The 20,160-nt window shown below is 38.9% G+C and overlaps 1 protein-coding gene across 4 annotated transcripts in view; it reads right to left on the bottom strand.

The window, feature by feature from the left end:
- The window catches only part of epha8 (eph receptor A8), a 117,836-nt gene that overhangs the window by 25,101 nt on the left and 72,575 nt on the right, over positions 1 to 20,160 (bottom strand). For all 4 annotated transcript variants that reach the window (XM_042403951.1, XM_042403941.1, XM_042403964.1 and 1 more), the window contains 2 exons: positions 2,359 to 2,514; positions 1,728 to 2,153 (listed from right to left, as the gene is read on the bottom strand). In XM_042403951.1, coding sequence (XP_042259885.1) covers positions 1,728 to 2,153; positions 2,359 to 2,514 — 582 coding nt within the window. The remainder of the gene's footprint in view (positions 1 to 1,727; positions 2,154 to 2,358; positions 2,515 to 20,160) is intronic.

The raw sequence follows: 20,160 nt of genomic DNA on the forward strand, positions 1-20,160 counted from the left end.
TTTAGAAACAGCATTCATTTGGAGTCACCTTTCTGGCCTCTTGATGTACTGTATTTAAGCCAAGTATTCATTCTATTTTTAACTTTTTTTCTTTTCTTTCTTTTTTTTTGAGAAAAATATCTGGCTCTTTAACAGCTAAACTACTATGTTTACCAGCTAGTTGCTAACTTCATCTGTCTGCTGTTTAGTCTTGGTTTATCAGAAATTTTTGTTTAAAACAAAGCTCTTGCTACTGCTGGAAATGAGGTCAATGGAAGTGGTGAAAACTAAAACCACCACACTTAGGAACATAAAACAATGTGCTGAAAGATGCTAAAATAGTATGTAGAGCTGAGGGGACTGCAAAGCCATTAATAATTCTCTGTGGGTTTGTCGGTGTGAAGGACCACTTTCCCATTACACAATGTCATTCCATCCATTAGTAACATGAAAATATTGATATGTCAAGTACAACTTTAATGTTAGGGAAAGATTGGGTTAACAGAAACTGACACTGGCCAGGACACATAATACAAGTAGCAGTCTTTGTTGACCCATCCTGAACTCCTTCTTATGACATTTTGCAGCACTACAACAACATTACACTATCTCCACCTTTTACTTTTGAGACACACAAGTCATAATTTGATGAGCCACAAGAGGTAATTTCAAATATATGCGTACGCTGTCATTTTTCTCGTGATGACAGTCTTTTCAGTCCTGTTCCATGCAGACCATGGTGAACTCTAGTTTGAACATTAAAGGGATTTTTGTGAGGCATCCTTGTGGCTTAGTGGTTAAGACACCTACTATGTTCACAACATCCCTTGTTAGATTTCAGCTGGCTACCCATGTTGTATGTCATTTGACATCTCTCCTTTCTTCCTATATTTCCTATTAACTCACAACTTGTCAGTCACTGTGGGTGGTCATCTACTGATGGTGGGCCACACTTGGAGACCATGACCAAAAATTAACAAAGCTTTGCTCTATTAAAACCAAAACCCCTGATCCTACCTGAACTAAAATAAGTCCTTTGATTCATTGGCTGCGTTCACACTATTATAGGGTTTCAGTGGCTACAGAAGGGACAGATATAAGCTATTCTAAAAAAAATTTTTTTCCATCTATGTAAAGTTGGAAAGTTACCTACTCAATACTTAAGTGGCCGTCAATCAATGACAGGGTTATTGGTAGTGATTACTGAAAAGTCAATCAAGATGAAGATAAAGCTGGCCGTTTATAGACTCAGTATGGAGTATAGAAGTGTCAGAGTTGGACATGAGCACTGTTTGCTGACGGTGGCAGCTATTCCAACCAGTCCTTATGGAAACAAAGTGTGGGTGGCACAACCTGTTTTTCATTATCAGCACAAAATGTCGTTGAGACAGCACATTTCTTTCAAAGATTGTTATTTTGGCACTTTTGCTAAATTTGACAGTGGAGAGAGACAGCAAGGAGAGAAGAGAAAGACTTTTGATGAAGGGCCAAGGCTGGATTTAAACTCAAAATGATGCAACTGCAAGTGAGCTGCCAACATGCCCCATGGGCTAAGTTTATCTTTTATTTCTCTTTCTCTGGATAATTTACAACAAGTTATTCAAGGTTGGATTTTAACATGAGACATCGTAGTTCTATGGTCTGAGCTTGAGCCATCACAAATTCTTTCACATACAACCATTGTCCTGCCTCCTAACATCTATGTGCCTTGATGATGTGATACTGTATGTCATTGTTTCGAACCCTACCTGCCTGGTTCGTTGTAATGTTGACCAAGGCGTAGAGTGATGGCTCGTTGCTCAGGTGCGTCACCGCATTCTTGGCCAGGATGCGGAAGGAGTAGTTGGTGTGGGCCACCAGGTTGAGCACCGTCACCCAGGGCTCCGTCAACCCGGTCTGGCGTGGGACGAATCGAACTGCGGCTGTGCCCGAACGCTCCACCATCCCTCCTCCCACGGCCCCAAAACTCGCCCCTCCGACTGCCTTCCCTCCACCAGTGCCTCCTGGGGAGGATGCACAGTCCTCGCAGGGCCCTCCTTCTCCTGAGCACTTCTGACACAACACGTTATACTGTAGGTCGCTGCGACCTCCGGTGTCCAGAGGGCGATCCCACTCTAAATTCACAGACGTCCCGTTGACCGAGGAGATGACGTTTACTGGAGCAGATGGAGGGCCTGGAGAAAAGAAAGACAGTGTTCAAGTTCATTCACAGGTTTGATCGCTGTAGGAAATTGGATTTTTGAGGCATAGATAAGTCCGGCACATCATTCCATAGTTGCTGTACATTGCGGATGTGTGCAAGTGTTTGTGTGCACATGTCTTGGATATGGTTTTGCCTGTGGGATTAGATAATCTTGTGTACCGTGTGTTTGTGCTTACGGGAGCATGGAGCTGCTGGTGGGTCATCTGCCGCTCGATAGTAGTTGGAGTCACAGGGGCAGGCGAGGGCGGCTCTGGTCTCTGAGTGGCTGTGTTGAGGACATTTACCACACAGGCCATCGCCCGCCACTGGCTTATAGAAACCCACCTCACAGGCTGCAGAGAGAGAGAGAGAGAGAGAGAATAAATAGAGTAAATAGAGAGCTTGCAGGGAAGGGCTCTGCACTCTCATAATCACTCAGACCATGATAAAATTGAGAGAGCGCAGCCAGAAAGGCATGAATCACACTCCTATAGCAAGCTGTGCATATCAACGCCGCTTCAACTTTTTCAGAACTATGTCATCTCCTCCAAAGCATTCATTTTAGGACATAACCCAACCCCCCCCTTCTCCAAATCTATGTATAATTACAGGCCTTGTAACCGTAGAGACCGCAGAGCAGGGGAGATGAAAGTCATACTTCTTTCTGCTCAGATTTGGGCTGAAAAGGCTTTGCACTGTTGATACTCCCAGTGAGACCATCAGAATCCAGACCGTGTTTCAACCTTATTCAGCTCCTCTGATACATATTCATTTTTAACTCTGCACTGATTAATAATGGAGGGGGCTCTGATAAATATACTCTTTTTCCAGGCATTTAATAGGCTTCTGCTATGGTAAATGGGGCAGGGGTAAACCTTGCATACACTCAGAAAGCAGCAGCTTTAGCAGTAGACACCGGCATGCTCGTGTTTGCTCTCCCTCACAGGGTAATTTATGTTTCCCAGAATGCTGTTGGTTAGTTTACAGATGCAGTGTTTTCCTAACCTTTTTAGTGTTATGTTTATAGAAGACCATTTTAGGTGCTTAGACTTCAAAGGTGCTGAAAGAAGCATGAAATTGGATAACCAACATGAGTGAAATTATAACAAAGTGAACAGTTAAAATGTATTGTGGATTACTGGCTGAGACATTTTTAGATGCATTTGAATGCTTTTACCTGAAAAGTACACATGCAAATGTCCCCCATGGCTGCATAGAAACACATAGACAAACACATACAATTGATGTGCAACTTAACCATTTGGTTAGATTTTATGATGTCCTGCATGATGGCGTTCAATTTGATAGGCAGAATTAGAATTTTTTGCAGCCTTTTTATTTTCAGCTAAATGTTCAGTGGAACCGTAGTTAATGCAATGGTGAAACAGCTATTTCTTTTGAAAAATTAAACCATTTGAATGATGCTTCTTTAACCACCAGGACATGATCCCTAATTGGCTTCCTACCTGCAGCTTTGCATGGTGTTTTATTTGAAGTGTCCAGTCAAAGGTGCAGCTGCCAGGAATCCTACCCTGGTGTCTGTGGCTTAGGCCTGGAGTGTTTTCACTCTCTTCTACTCGCACACCCACATTATGCATGAGTAAGTTTTGACAGACATGTAAAATTGAAATAGAAATGAAAATGGAGAGGAAACTAAAACAATATGGTGAGAAAAAATTGTAATCTTTGCCTTCAAAGTTAAAATAAATAAAACAAACATAGATTTCTTTCCAGGTTTTCAGTGTTCTTGCTCTTATTAGATGCAGTGGGGTAAATAGTCAAAATAGTATCATCTGGTCTTCTGTACAAACAAAAACAAACCAAAATTAAAATAGAAAATATTATGTAGTAAAACAGAAAACTATTCATATTCATATTGGAAAATATTGAATATGGAAAAATGAGCATTATAAAATGAGTTTAAGTTTTAAGTACTTTTACTTACAAAACACAAAGGTCATGTGACTTTGATACTTTTTGTCTTTTTGAGTGAGCACTCCACTCACCATAACCTAAAAACATTCACCTAAAAACAAAGCCTTATATATTTTTAATATGTTCTGTTTATTTCTTTTAATTCATGCGAGAATAAATTGATTTATATAGCAATTTTAGGGTTGTGTCTGAAGGCAGATTTCATAATTCCCATCAGTAAGCAACAGCTCATAGAGTTACAGCAGCTTATGTTAATACTCATTTTTGCAAAAAATGGACTCATAAACATGAACATAACCTCTGTGTTACAGTACAAGACTAAAAATGTGATTGATAACTTATCCACACACAGTAAACAGTGGCCTGCTTCATTTATCGCTGAAGCAAAATTGACATAAATCTGTTCTGCTCAGATCAGCCAAATTATGTTACGTACCTTTGTTATTCATCTAAGTAAATTCATAAGATGTTTGCAGGTCTAATCTATTGGGATTTATATGAGCCTTGTGTTTACATTGTTATTTACTGTAGATTTATGAGGAGTCATGTATAAGATTTGCTGTAATCTATAAAATGGGAAACTTCATGTTTTTTTATAGGGCCACATATTTTTGCTGCTATTTGCCTACCACTGCCAGAGGGGTGAGTTCCTCATCATAGATACAAGCCAGCTTTTCTTGCTCTGATAATACAGTGAACATAAAAAGATGTGAGTTCACATGAGTTCAAAGAAAGATGAAAGTATATCTGGAATGAAATTTTCAAACATATTTGATTAACTGTAAATGTCAGAAAATAGTGACATATGCCCATTATAATTTGTAAATGTATTGTTTTGTCTAACCAATAGTCCAGATATGTCATACAGGCCAAAGACAAGCAGCAAATCCTCACATTTGAGGAACCAATGATTTTTTGCATTCTTGCTTGCAAAAAAAACTCAAACAATTAATTGATTATCAAAATATTTGCAGATGAATTTTCAATCATCAACTAATCAATTAATTGACTAATTGTTGCAGCTCAAATACATTGTAACAATATCAGTATATATTTACACAATCACATAATTGTTTCAGCACAATTCACACTGTCACTCAGCTTCATTTATAATTATTTTAGCTCATCCACTCAGATGTGTTTTTCTTACGGTAACTCCCACTGAATATTACACTTATTGTACAGACTGATGTGTGCAAAATTAGTTGGAGGGCTGGTTTTACTTTCCTCCACAGAAAGGGGAAGATTCCTTTGTGCTTGACATTTGGGTTAGTCATTTTTAATTAATTTAGGGTGGTACATAAGACATTTACAGAATGGTGCTTTCACAGCAGGGCTTCCTCTATATGGCTGGATTTCATAATTGAATTCCCATCATTTATGATTCACCATAGGATGTGCCATGACTTCTTAGCTGTCAATGCCACTGCTGAAAATGTCAGCGTCTTTCTTCCTGTCCTCTCTGCTGAGAAGACCTGCTTTCATGAAAAGTCACAGAGAAACATGCTAATGTGGACAAAGAGGGAGAGCATGACACTTTGTTCTCAGTGTGTGTGTGTCTGTCATACAGACTTTTCTGTGACATTGGAGTGACAGGCAGTGGCTTGTAGTCAAACTTGAAACAATCTAAACATAATGAGGTCTACATTTTAGGATGCAAAGCAGAGCTGGGAGCTCTAAGCTGGAGCTGAGTGAGCCAGTACTGTAATGTAAGGTGTGGTGGAGCTGAGAGCAGCTTGTATTTTGCAGAAAAGGATTTACCAGCTCAGCTTCCTTCCACTATTTACCAAAGAATCCTGTGCTGAGACAGAAATGTCTGGATTTTATTTACAGACATTAGGTTGACATGCCAACAAACCAAGAGGGACCTGCAGTTTCACACAGAAGTCCATGAGTCCTGCCAAAACGTTGATTCTGAAGCCTGACACCGTCCAGCGATGTATCCTGGGATGTCAGCAGGAGTCAGTATATATAATTAACCAGTATCTTTAAAAAAGCTTCCTCCTTGCAACACATTTGCTAATTGACAGTGGATGAAGTTAGCACTAGTGTCATGATCCAATCACACAATGTCTACAGTATGAGAAGAACCTCCTGTTGATTTCATCCATTACTCTAAGATGGTTAGCCCCATAACTAGCCCTCTCACCAGAGAAACATGCTAAATTAGCTATTAAAGACATATATGTTTGTTAAGAAGTGAAACCAAGTTCAAACAAACATGTAACTCTTTTATAATTAGCTGAATTGACTGTATTTGTGTTGATGTTTGATTTTATTTAGATGTAACTGCCAGCGACGGGGCTTCACAGCCATTTTGCTTCTGTAGTTCTTTTCGTCAAGAGGGAGATATCTCAGCCAATCAGTTCTGAATATCTCCAACTTGGAATTACAACTAGTGGGCTGATGATGGTTTTATCCACTCAGCTGCTCATAAGTGTAGTCTTCTCAATATGAATATGAATGTGACCAGGAATTAGCATTAGCATTAGGGCTCATTGCTAATGGCAGCCTTTGGGTAGCTAGCTATTGAAATTGTTGCAATATAAGACAACATTATCAGACCGACAAAAAGCTGTATTAATCCTTTGAACCCCATTTTAGTTCCATCTATCTGATTATTGCATAGTCTGTTAGTTAACTTTTAGCTAGCAATCAAAATCCAGCCATTATCCAGCTTTATATGAGTGTAATTTCTGAGCATACAAACATGAAACACACATACTTTTATAAGTAATTTATATGTAATTTGTTTGGCTGTGTTTAGTGATTATCATGTTCTGAATTGAATGTAAATGAACCAAGTGGTAGATGCAAAGCCTGACGTACTGTCTTCATATTTGCAGATCCATATATTTCAGACCTGGAGAAGGAGTTAACCTTTCCAGTAGTTAGCTGAATAATTTTTATCTAAGTAAAAAGTAGAAAAATGTCTTGAAATATGTCTGGAGGGCATCTTAAAATTGATTTTTTTATAGTGCTAGACTCTATTGAGTATTTCATCTGGCTATAGTGCCATATGCTAATGCTTAAGTATCTGCCATTACTAACTTGATGTAAAATGAGTGTAAATGTAATATGAGGAAATTGAGCCTTTAACTACTTTGCAATAAGAGGTCGAAACTGTAGGATGAAACTATGACAACTGTAACTGAGAATGAACTTTACCTCTAAAAATGTGCAACACACTACATACACACCCACACACACACACACCTGCACAAGTGCTGATAATGTAAAACACAGAGCAGATGCTCAGATATGTGCACAGACACCATCACCACACACACACACACACACGCACACAATATTTGTATCACTATAGATAAACAGACTGGGGGCGATAGTGATCTTCTCTTTCACTGTCGCCCCACAGGAACCAGAAACTATTTCTATTTGCAATATTTATCCCAGACTGTTTTCTCTTCCTCCTTTTTATCCCGTTAATCCCTCCATCCCTTGATGTTTTTTGTGAAGCCCCTGAGTTGAAAAGCAGGTCACGATAAACATCGGAACAGCTCGTTCATCAAGGAGAGAGGCGGCGTGCGCTTTGAAGTCTCTGACAGATTCACCAGGAGTTCTACACACACTCACACATATACACACACATGCAAAGGTTATGATAATGCAGAACACACACAAACATACACATGAGGTGTTTGATGCAGCCACAGTAAGCATACGCAAAATGAATTTATCAGCACACAGGTAAATATGCAAAGGGAGAGCGAAGGCGGCCCATGTCAAGACCAGCTGTGATAACCTTTCACTTCACTTCTGATATGCTGCTCATTTGGTGCTCTGGATGAAGGAAAGGATGAAAATATATATATAGGAATAATAATAATAATAATAATAATATCATAATCAGAAGACAAATAAAGAGACCAACAGCTCCAAGACCAATGTGGTCAATGTAGAATGACAACTAATGCCTGGCTAATGAAATGATATTGGGAAAAATCCATTGAAAATGCCTTAGAATAACAACATCTCCAATGTGCTTCATACCATCTACTCTATGTTTTGTGTTTTACTTTGTGTGCCACCAAGTCAGATTTGTCTGGAATCTCCCAGCACAATCTTTACAGCACAAACAGGATGTGAGTGCTGTTCTTCCAGCACAAACTGAGCCAGGGCTTTGAAAGTTTCTGGTTACAGCCTGGGATGTCACAATCCTTTTATTTACTCGATGAGGAAACCTCTTCTGAACGCACTGTGTTGTGAGAGAGTAAACTATGAATCACATGTGCAAGTCAATGGCAACCGGTAGTTTCATTTATGTTTCCACACTGACAGCGAGTTTGAGTGAGTGATGCTATTTCAGTGATATTTTACAAGAAAAACTGTGATGTATGTTATATTTTCTTAATGCAGAATGATGAATTAAAAAAAAAAGAAATTTAAAAGAAGAACTATAACCAAATTATCAAAATAAACATTTGAGACTGTGGAACTTTGTATTGGAAAATACTCTAACGTACTTGGATTGGGACTGATAGTAAGAATACTTGATTGGAAAACACTAGATTACGAAAAACACAAAGTATGCAACCAGTGGCCTCAGATCCCCAAAGTTTACTGTGTGTTTTCAGTTGTAAGTAATTTGATTAATGGCAAATTTGATTAGGAATTTGCACCACAAGCACTACATTGTATCATGTGGGTCTTGCATCATAAGCTTACAGTATCTTGCAGCCCTGTCTTGTAGAGGCCTCTGTCAAAAATGAGTTTTAAGACTGAAGGTTAGGGATATGCACCATGAGCACAATATGAACTATCAGTTGTTTTTTATTCAAATTGTCCAAAACTAATTGAAACACAGACAACCTGAAGCGAGGTATGGTCCCAGTGTAGGAGTACTAGTTGATTTCAGTGTTTTAGGCATATAATGAAGGAACAAACAGGGGCCCAACATTTTTGAGACCTTTACAGTTCACTCCCTTGTAACAAGAACGTGAAAAGATAGTCTGACAGAAACACAGCTTGCAGCATGTTAAATTAAACAAACGTTCACAAAGTCTTTGAAACAGAATTAATGAGAGATGTTCATTTTGGGAGAGTCACGACTGCTGTCCAGGGTGCTGATTCTGGATCAGTCTTGGGTGTGTTGGTGTCTGGAAGGCACTAAGCTACCTTCGGTCAAGTCAGTTTAAGAGTTATTTCATTCATTTGCATCATGTCTGTGGCCAGTTTACTCAGTTTTCTCTCTCCATTGCGGCAGTTCTTGTTTCATGCGGCAGTGATCTACATAAAGTCTGAAATGATGTGTGCGGTGTGTTCTCTGCACTTGGGTACTGTTGTATTATGAAATAAACCTTTTTGAAAGTTTGCTTTTTTGTTGTGTCTAGGCTGTGTCACTGCAGACCTATGTCTCTGAAATGAAGATAGTAAAGTTGGGAAGTTCTTATGAATTATAGCCAAAACTTTACAAATATGATCCAGGTTCCAAAAATATTACATTTTCTTTGACAGCATCCAACAGGATAACACAACAAACGGTAACAGTTTAAACACTGTTATGACCGACTGTAGTCAAAACTATTTTTTTTCCATGAAAAGAATTTCAGAACATTATTTGTTTTGTTATGTTTACAGACATTTAATTCTACTGTGTATTGATCATAATAAGAACATATAATCAATTATCTCTCAGACAAAGTGATGGATATAATAGAATAGAAACATGGCCTATGAACAGAAAAAGTTGTGGAAATAGAAAGGAAAGGGATGTGGTGTGAAAAGGCACATGCATCTCTGTTTGGTCGCACTGCGTTAGGTAAAGTGTTAACGGAATGTGTGTGTTGGTAAAAGTGTCTGTACGTGTGTGTGTGTGTGTGTGTTACTGTGTGTTTGTTTGTGTGTTGCCTTGCGTGTCAGTACCTGTCAATGTAGTGCACTCGCTACAGGAGAATTTGCATTACAATGAATCTTAATAGCCGTGTGCGGCACTGTGTGCTGACCTTGATTTATTCCCTGTATAAGTGGGTAAATAAATACATTGGGAAAAAGGGGGAGCTGGAGAAAGCACATCATCGTCCCACGCGTGAGGAGACTGAGGGAGGAGTGGGGAGGAGCGGAGGGGAGTGGGGTCTTAAGTGTAACCTGGGTTGGCTGGTGAAAGCTCACATTTAGCGTGCTGTGCTGGCTCAGAGCCTGCTCTGCTTCAAGGATACATTTGAAAAATCAATAATAAAATGAAAACAATAAATGCATTTCTTCATTTAAAAAAAATAAGGACTGAAAAAATAAATCACTAAAATGTGTAAAGACACATTTTATGGTGGTTGTAAAAAAAAAAAATCCCCATAAACAGTAAAGTAAGACTCAAAATTGTGGAAGAATTAGAAGTAGAAGAATTTAAATAGATTTATAGCATTGAAAGACGCATAACCGTCTACATTCAGGCTTACGAGCTGGAATGCATTAACATTGTGATGGTCACATGTACCTCAGTTAACAGAACTCCATTTGTTATTTTTTAATGGCTCTCTGGGATGTTTTCTTTTGTCTGCCAAAAGACACAAGTCATTTTTCTTACTTGGAAATGTTTTAAATTAATTTCAATTAATTAATAATTAAAGGTGCAAATCAGCACTTTTCTCACTTTTCTTTTGTCTTTTGTCTCCATCTTTAGAATTGTTGTTGAGTTGTTTTGGCACTGCCAGTCACAGAGGTCACTTTTTGCTACAGCTGTAGTTGAAACTGCTTAAGTCTAGTCTGTTCCTGTCGAGTTTGAATCCGAACAGTTTGAAGATTTAGTCAGGAAGTCCAAATGGGAGTTCAGCCTGAGTCAGGACTGTGTCTAAAAGTGGTTGAGACCAAAAGAATAGGTTCACATTTTTTCCAAGTCTGTCATAAAAGAACAGTCAGGTGCTCTATTCCTCCTGTCCATGCTGGTCTTTATGAGATTCCTTCCTAATGTGCTTCCAATGCATGTGATGGAGGACAAAATCCACAGCCCCTGTTGTGTGCAAAAATCCATTCCAGCCTAAGGTAATGAAATCAAGGGTGGACCTTCCACAGTTACTGTTTTTTAGTATAAAATTCCCTCTCTGTTTCCACAGGCAGTGTTTCCATGCTGAGCTGTGATGAAGGGATAGTAACACAAAGGGCATAAAAGATTATAACCTTGGAAGATACTCTGGATTTGATGAACTCAGATTGCTGAAACTACATACTAACTTCAGATAAACTTTGAATTTATTTTTTCACTAACAAGGATTGTGGATTTTGTCCACCAATCATTTTTATTGGAAGCACAATATGAATGAAAATTGTTTCAATGTACATACAGGCACCTGACTTCTCTTTTAAGACAGACTTGAAATAAAATGTGAACCTATCTTTTAACCAGTTATTGTCTTCCAAACAAAACATTTCATTTTCCTGTGTGCCACAGTATGTTGCATTGTAAAAAACTACTAAATACTAGGATTTAGAGAAGCAAATGCAGAACCTTTTATTTACCGGACACATGTTGAACCATAATTGTGCTGCATCAGTCAATAACAGAAAGTAGAAAAGCCGGAATTATTTGATCACAAATGTTTACTTTGCTACTTATCCTTAAACTTATGCATCAACAAGAGCAGATTGAAAAGTTCTTTAAGAACATCTCCAGTCCTGATGTCCTAGACCTCAAGCAGCAGCGACCTTGTAAGGAAGTGAGTGCACTCCAAAAATCCAGTGACAAAGTTAGCCAAAGGCTCCTTAGCTGGTTCCCCAGGGACCACATGAAGCCACTAACGAGCCGCTAAAGCTGTCTGAGTGATGGATGAAGGTGTTGGTGAGATCAGCTGTGGAAATGGGACACTCACCATCCACAGTGTCCCTCCTCCTACAGTGCCAATCCAGATACTAACAGCTGGATTGTCGCTCCCTTACAGCTCACTGTACACTTTAAATGACGGCATCACCTTCCAATATGAGGTACGCCTGATTTACTCGGCTTTAGGTCCAGGTGCATGGAGACAGATGACTTTGGGGGGAGAATAGATGGGACTGGTTAAGGATCTTTAAAGCAAGAAAGATAGATGGGTTGAGCTTGTTAGTGCCATGACCAGAGGACAACACAGGAAAATAAAATCATTATCAGTGTCCCTTGCAAGTAAAAGTGTCCTGTGGCATTCTGGGACATGGCTGTGGTCAGATTGGTACTGACATCCATGACACTAATGTTGAACTGTATTATGATTTATGTGTTAAATAAAATACAAGTTACAATTCACAGAAAATTAAAAATATTTTCATTCATCTTAATCATGATTATAATGAATCCAAGATGCAACTGTATTATAACTGTTATATTGTCTGTAGCAGGGTGTCCGTACTTTAATATCGTCCTATTGTCATCACCAGAGATCACCAATGAATGGTGGATGGGGAGGTCTTTCTCTGTGATCACTCATTTTAAATATCAGTATAGCCGATCTCTCGTTAATCTGCATTTTTGTTCATTTTGTCAGATGATGTAGTGCTCATAAAATAATGATGTTATCTGCAGCCCGAGAGCTTGTATTTACTGTATGAACCGTTTATGAGCTGATCAGATTTCACACTACTTCAGATGTCTGATAACAGACACAGAAAAATGTGTAAATGAGAACTATATGGTGCATTCGGCTGCAGTGTACGTGATCACAGAGAGCAGGAGACTGAACAGAGGTCCCTCTCTTCTTCTCTTGGTCTCATTGTCTCTAATTACAAACATAAAAAACTAGGTTTGCTGTAAATTGTGTGAAGACAAAGTCAGTAGCAAATGAAATGCATACTTGAAATCCATTTTAAGTCATCTGTCAATAAATACAGGCATTTATATACATTCACTATTGCATGTTTCAGAGACATGAGCCGCTTCAGCAATAATAGACCCAGCATGTAAAGATAGTGGAGCAGGGAAAAGAGCAAAGCTTTGTTGAGCACTGAGCAGGCATATGGAGAATGGAGATGCTGGGTTTTGTCAGACTGCAACAGCGCACTTGTCAGGATTGGCAGATGGAAAAGGGATCACAAATGGGTTGCTTGTGCTGATTGACAGTGCACAGACATGCCACTCCACCAGAAACATGTCCTGTAAATGCACAGTAGGGAGTAGATTTTATTTTTTATTTTTTATTAGAACATTCTAGTTACCCTAATAATCGCCGATTCAGTTGTCGATGATCTGATCAGTTGTCGATAGTTGATCTGATCACCATTTGGCACAAACCTAGACTGTAGTTTATACTGTACGGCATATTCACAAACTTTAGCACATTTAGCACAAGACAGTGGACAGCTCATTACACAGTCAGCTCCTGGACTCTGCCACAGAGACACATTAGAAGAGAAAATAACCAGTCTGTGGCAGCATTTATTAGACTGCAAAGTGGGAACAAGTGAGGCTGAACACTGCAATAAAACCTAAAGCCTGGTGCTGAGCCACAGTTGGCTACCTACCACCAAGGCCCCAACTCAGAAAAAACAAAAAAAAAGTCACCTGGAGAAAAATAGCAAATTTTAAACTGTCAAAGTGAAAAAGCGTTAGTTTATCCCACCGGGTACCTGTGTTTCCTCTGGCAATATGATCACAACACATTTCTGAGGTCATCTACCACATAATTAGCTGACCTTATTGAGAAAAAGTGTGAACAGAGAGGAAAATATTACAGAGACTCTGGACATTGCAGCATTTGTCTGAGCGGTCTTCCTAATTAATCCAATAGAAACCACAAAAGTCATCAGTGTTTGTTTATAGGAATCCTTTCAGCATTTTTCTAATTTTTTGTTATTGAAAAAAGGAAATGTTTCATACTACAAGCCTCTTAGCCTCTGAGTGGGTGGTCCAGTACAGGTGTTTGATTGACAGCTGATGTAAACTAACTTGCTGGTAAGTATAGCTTACAAGCCAAGGACAGACAGCTTTTTGTTAGCAGTGGCTTTGAAGACAATGGACCACAACATTTAGCATCCAAACTGGCCGACATTGCAAGAAGGTTTTAAAACTATTCAGTGTTTAATAAATATTAACTAATTATCAAGCCTGCTGACTGGTGTTAGTGCTTTTTTTTGTTTGTTTGGTAGCTCAGCAGGTTGCTGTCTGGCTTGTCATTGTCAGTCAGTCACAGAATGGTAACAATTCATGTTTTATGAAAATCAAGTTCAAATCAAATTAAACTTAGAGTAAGCATGAGCAGTCAGCACAAAGCCTTAATGAACTTTCACTATTTATTTAGATTTTTTCTCTCTTTGTCTCTATTTTCCTTTTACCAGATGACTAGAACTGACTCAATTCAACCAATCAAATTTTGCCACGACCTCTGTGAGCCAATCATCTTGTTGCTGTCAAACTTTAAAACTCTACTTTTCTCTGCTGCTGTCAGCTGTCATTTCAGTGTGAGATTGATGTGACCCTCCTCCTCATCCACCTCCAGGTTATTCAGAACCAGCTGTCCATGGGTTCTTCCACTGAGCTCATCAGAAGTGCCAACAAGTCTGTTTTTCCCTCCTTCACTGTCACCAGTGTCTAGACTCCACTGGGGGGGATATTCCTCTGCGGCTCATGGAGTGATTACCCCCCAAATATGATGACATCACAGTTGGGTCTAATCGCCAAGGACTCCTCACATATCCCTGCAATTTTTCCATGCTGTGCACACAATGTGAGATAAGCTCATTTAATAACTCTTTAAGTCTCTCTTTCAGTTAGTCTCTCCTGATTGGAATGATTTGATTGACCATATGTCTGTATGTCTTTTCTGTATGTTGATTTGGAAAAAAGGGTGATGAATACAAAGTGATACATGTATATGCAAAGAAGTTCTCCCTTGTCAATCTACAGACAAGGGTGTGCAGTTATGAAACCAAAAAATTCAACTCCAGTGTCTCCCTTGTTGATACTGATTTCTCTCTCAAAAGAGAGCACAGGACGTGATTTAAGGAGCAGAAGATGTTTGCTTTAATTTAATTTCAGTTGGACTTAAAGCTGCACCCATCAGTATTTTTCTTTTAGCCATGGTTCAGATGACTATGTGTAATGTGAAAGGTGTTACTTGTAGTGACAAACCCCGAAGAGAATGATCACCAGACTCTGCAGCTGTCCTCAGCTCTACTGAACATTTTAGTGTCTTTCAGCTTATTGGTCTGGATTTTCTTATACCTGCATTTTTACTGTTTTTGTTCGCTCCATGGCTCTCATCATCTCATGGCAGACAGCTTTAATAAACACACTGTACACTACCTGCCCAGCACCAAACATCTGACTGACATAGTCAGAGACTAGCTGGTGAACACAGTGAAGCATTTAGCAGCTAAAGAGCCAGAGATTTCCCTCGGGAGCTGGTGGCGACCAACACAGCGCTCAGTGGAGAATATTTGTGGCAAGTAACATGTCCTTAAATTAACCCTAACGTAGGTCTGTCTGCTGGAAATGAAAATCGGTTGCAAATACATTATGTCAATAATATTACATTTATAAAGTGTGATTATAGTCTGTTGTGCTGCCCATGTGACCAAAAAATAAATAATTATAGGTTTAATACAAATGCAAATGCATTGATTTGATTGGCTATTTGCAAAAAATCTGATATGTAGACAGACAAATCAAAAAAAGAACCAAAAAATATAGTATACATTTCTCACTTTAGGGTATTAATGTACAGTATTCACAGAGCAGATCTGCATGCTGTTGCAAAACATAAACATGCAATTCCAGTTAGACTTTAAAGGACGGGTTCACAATTTTTCAAGTCTGTCTTAAAACAACAGTCAGGTGCACAAATGAACACTGAAACATATTTTTGCTGTAATCATTCCTCCTGTTCATACTGACCATTAGAAAATCCCTTCATAATATATTCACAATGGAAGAGATGGGAGACAAAATCCACAGTCCTCCTTCGCTGCAAAAATGTATTTAAAAGTTTATCTGAAGCTTATATGAAGTTTTAGTGCCAAAGTCTCTCTTTTTGTTACTCTACTTCCACCACAGCTCAACAGGGAAACACTGTCTGATGAAACACAAAGAGGGAATTTGATGCTAAAAAGACTGTAAATGTGTCAGATATCCACTTGATATGACTAACTCAGACTGCTGAAGCCTCATATAAGCTTCACATCAACTTTTAAATGCATTTTTGCACAAAATGACTGTGATGGGCCTCCATCACTTACACTGAAAGCATGTTTGAAGGGGATCTTTTAATAACCAGTATGAACAGGAGGAATGATTACAGCGAGGAAAACCTCTTTCACTGTTCATATGGACACCTGACTGCTGTTTTAAGACCAGTGTTGGGCAAGTTGCTTGAAAACTGTAATTAATTAGTGATGAAAAAATAATTATATTACTTTATTACTTTTGTTACTCAGCCATCAGTCCTGTCGAAGTTGCCTTTAAACAAGTCAAAATACTCCACACACACCCTGCATCTTTGTATTCAACACAATGAAATAGAAAATGAGGCGTTTGTGGTTCAACAAGCAGGCAGTAAACAGTTTGGAAGAAGTCCCGACCTAAGCTGTGCAATTCACCCACCCTCCAGCTCTGAACTAAACCAGCGTCAGGTGACTCCTGAATGTAGGCGTACCTGTGACTAATGTTAGCAAGCCAGCTAAGCTACAACACAACTTTGGAATTACTGCCAGTTGCATTTCTCCTCCTCCAGAGCGTCTGTCAGCTGAACGCAGAGACCACACTGATATCAACCCTCCATTAATCCTGGTAAGACAGCGAGCGTAAGTGTAAAAATAATGGAGCGTTACCGAGATTAGTAACAGTAATTTGATTACTGAATTTCAAACTGTAAAAAAAGTAAAAGAAAAAAGTATTAATATTACTGTAATGTGTTGCAAGTAATGCATTAATGCCCAACACTGTTTAAGACAGACTTGAAAAATTTTGAACCTATCCTTTAATGATTTAGGCATATTCTCTCCTACATGCCTTTTACGTGTGAATCATGTGTGTCTATAAGTCTGTCTGTTTTTCAAAGATACACACACTCACAAGTATAGATATGTTATAGTTTATGGTACAGATACTAGCATTTGAATCCTCTCTAGCTGTCTGCACTTCTGTCTGCTGGAAAAACACTTATATCAGAGAAACTAAGGCAAATAACAAGTATGGTGTCAATATCTTAAGTCCATATACAGTACCAGTCAAAAGTTTGGGCACAATTTCTCATTCAAGTGAATGGGAAGGTGTGTCCAAACTTTTGACTGGTACTGAACATTCCTGCCTCTCTTTGCCTCCCTGTTGGCCTCCCTGCTGGGTTCAAATCAATTCCATCAATGAAGCCATCACAAAAGGGAACATTACCGCAGTGTTTTCCTGTGAAAAAAGGCCTGGTAATTACAAATCAAACGAGACAAATACATCCTGGTTAATGAGCGTTAAACGGATGTTAATTATCCGATTGAATGGCTGTCTCTCCATTAAACTGCGTCTGATGGAGGGAGTGGGAGGAGAGGGAGGGGGGGTCGAGGGGAAGGGTAGCTCAAAAAAGAGGCATTCTGAAAGCCATATTAGCAGCAGATTGAGAAGATCAGACAGTGTAAAGTGTGTGTCGGAAACGCAAGCGAGAGGGGAAAGGCGTGGGGAGAGGCAGCGGGGGAGGGATGGGAGGAAGGGAGACTAAACTTTTCTCTTTTTTCCGACATTAGCAATTGCCACGATGCATCAGAGGGGAAATTAATCAACTGTTTTTGATTATTTATATATTTGAAAAGGACAAAGTGTGCACGGAGAGAGCTGAACACTGACGGAGTCACACTGTGCTAATACGGTCACACCCGCTCTGCCAGGCAGCTCTAGTCATGACATATCCGTCTCAGAGGGATCAGAAGAAAACAAAAGTTCACTAAACTTAACATTCAAAACAAGGTACAAGTCCTCACTGATTCATCAAGCAGCTCACATAACAAGGGGGGAGTCTACATTTAGATTAGGAAGTACAGACAGAACTACTTTGGAACACGTGTTTTGAGATGAATGTCTGAGCAGACGTGCGGTCAAATGATAATTCCTGGCAGGATAAGAAAACATTCCTCTCAGGATCACCAAGACAAAATAAACAGGTAGGGAACACACTCAGAACTAAGCTCCATCAAAACTACTCAAGACAGAGGTTGTCAAAAGCGCTTTGAATAGTCTGATTAACCTTTGATACCTGGAATTAGTGACCTGCAATTGTGCTACATTATGAACTTTTCAAACTAACAGCGTTTTACATGACATAAAAACAAGCACAGCTAAATCAAATGTTAATCTGCAATTTAATATTATGATTTTGTTTACAACTGCTGATTAAAGACTTTATCCATTAATAATAAAAGGAAAAGAACATTGTATTTTGGTAAGACTTTGTTTCACATGCTCACATCCATGTAAGTCCTGAAAATCTGATATCATATACAGACTGAATTTTTAGATGTAGATTTCAAAATGTAATAAATCAAAGAAAGCACTACTGGTTTCTATACAGCTCAAAATGCTGGTTAAACACTCATGAATTCCTATCAAATTAAGAAATGCATGAAAAATATCACAAGTTTTTAAATTCTATTGTTGTTCTAACGTAAAAATGAATTACCAACTCAAAAGAGTGACCAACAGCCTCTGATGCCCCACAGAGTTTGTGCTGATTACACTACTTGAAGATGTGTTTGGTATAATATGCAGAACTATAGAAACTGAAATGAACACTTAGTGCAGCGTGAGGCTCTGTGTAAAACTATTATTGTTTCACTTGATGTTATGTTTAAATGGTTCATATTCCTAAATATATTTCTTTTTAGTAAAATTACACAAACTAACCAGCACACAACAATAAAAATAGTGTTTGGTGCAATTTACGATAAAATAGAATAAAGCTGCCGTTTGCAGCTGTGTGTGGTGATATTCTACATTTCTCTTATGTCAACTAATTCCATGAAAAGACCAAAACCAGCAATCAATGTATCCTAACTAGTGTTACCTGTGTATCCAAAGTCTGAAATATCTTCTTCCTGCGCCATAAAGCTTCATTGTTGTTCAAAAACACATCATGAGTCACACCTTTGCACTGGCTGACATCATCATGAACACACAAACTGTAGTTTATTTTATGTCAGTCACACTTTCTAATTACCTGCTGCTGGAAATACTCAGTAGAGCACCGAATACGTATTAATCCACAGGTGAAAGTAGTTCCCAACAAATGCACAATTTACTCCTGTTACATTTACTAAAAAACTGCTGTTTTAGGAAATTATTGGGCCTTTTTTAAATTATATATAAAACTGCATATTTGTGACCAGTTTTCAGTAGGAGCCAGGAGCTTGGGTACAGACAGGGTAGGGAAGGTGGAAAGACACACTATGCATTTTCAGTTTTTCATGGGTTTTGTTGACAACAACAGCAACAACAACAAATAGGATATCACAAGCCTTATCCTTGAAAAGCAGCAGAATGCATACAGAATAGACAGAGAGTGGGAGGAACTATAGTGGATCATTGGGGCTGCACAGCTCACACAGGGGCCCTTATAGCAGCTTAATCCATCCTTTGACATAGTAGTAGCTATTTGACAAATACCAATATCATATCATATCAGCTCAAATGTTGGCAAATTTGATCAAGATTGAACATAATTTAAGATAGAAAGCTAGAAACTGACAAAAGGTAGCATTTAACTCTGGTTTTTAAGAAAATTATAGACAAGTTTCATTTATCTTAGGAATCAACTGAAGTTTTTGTGTGGCAGAAATTTTAGTCTCAAATGTTCTTCAAATGCCAACATCGTCACGATTCATCACACACACACACACACACACCCATACATTCAACCATCCACATCCATAGGAACGCTGCTCTCTTCAGTGGAGGCCTGGAAGAGGGAGAAGTAAATGACAGCGCCCTGTGTGCACATCAGTTTAACTCAACAAGAAGTCAGGGCAGAAAATCATTTCAAGAAGTCCCGCAGTCCCTTCAGATGGAGGCTGCCAGCTTCTCAGTGATCTGCTATCATGTTGCCTGTCTCTTTACTGTCAGCGCTAATAGCTCTTAGACACTGGACTGGGACATGAGTGGCTACTGCAGG

This window comes from Thunnus maccoyii, chromosome 3 (assembly GCF_910596095.1).
Source record: "Thunnus maccoyii chromosome 3, fThuMac1.1, whole genome shotgun sequence".
In the NCBI taxonomy this organism is placed as follows: domain Eukaryota; kingdom Metazoa; phylum Chordata; class Actinopteri; order Scombriformes; family Scombridae; genus Thunnus; species Thunnus maccoyii.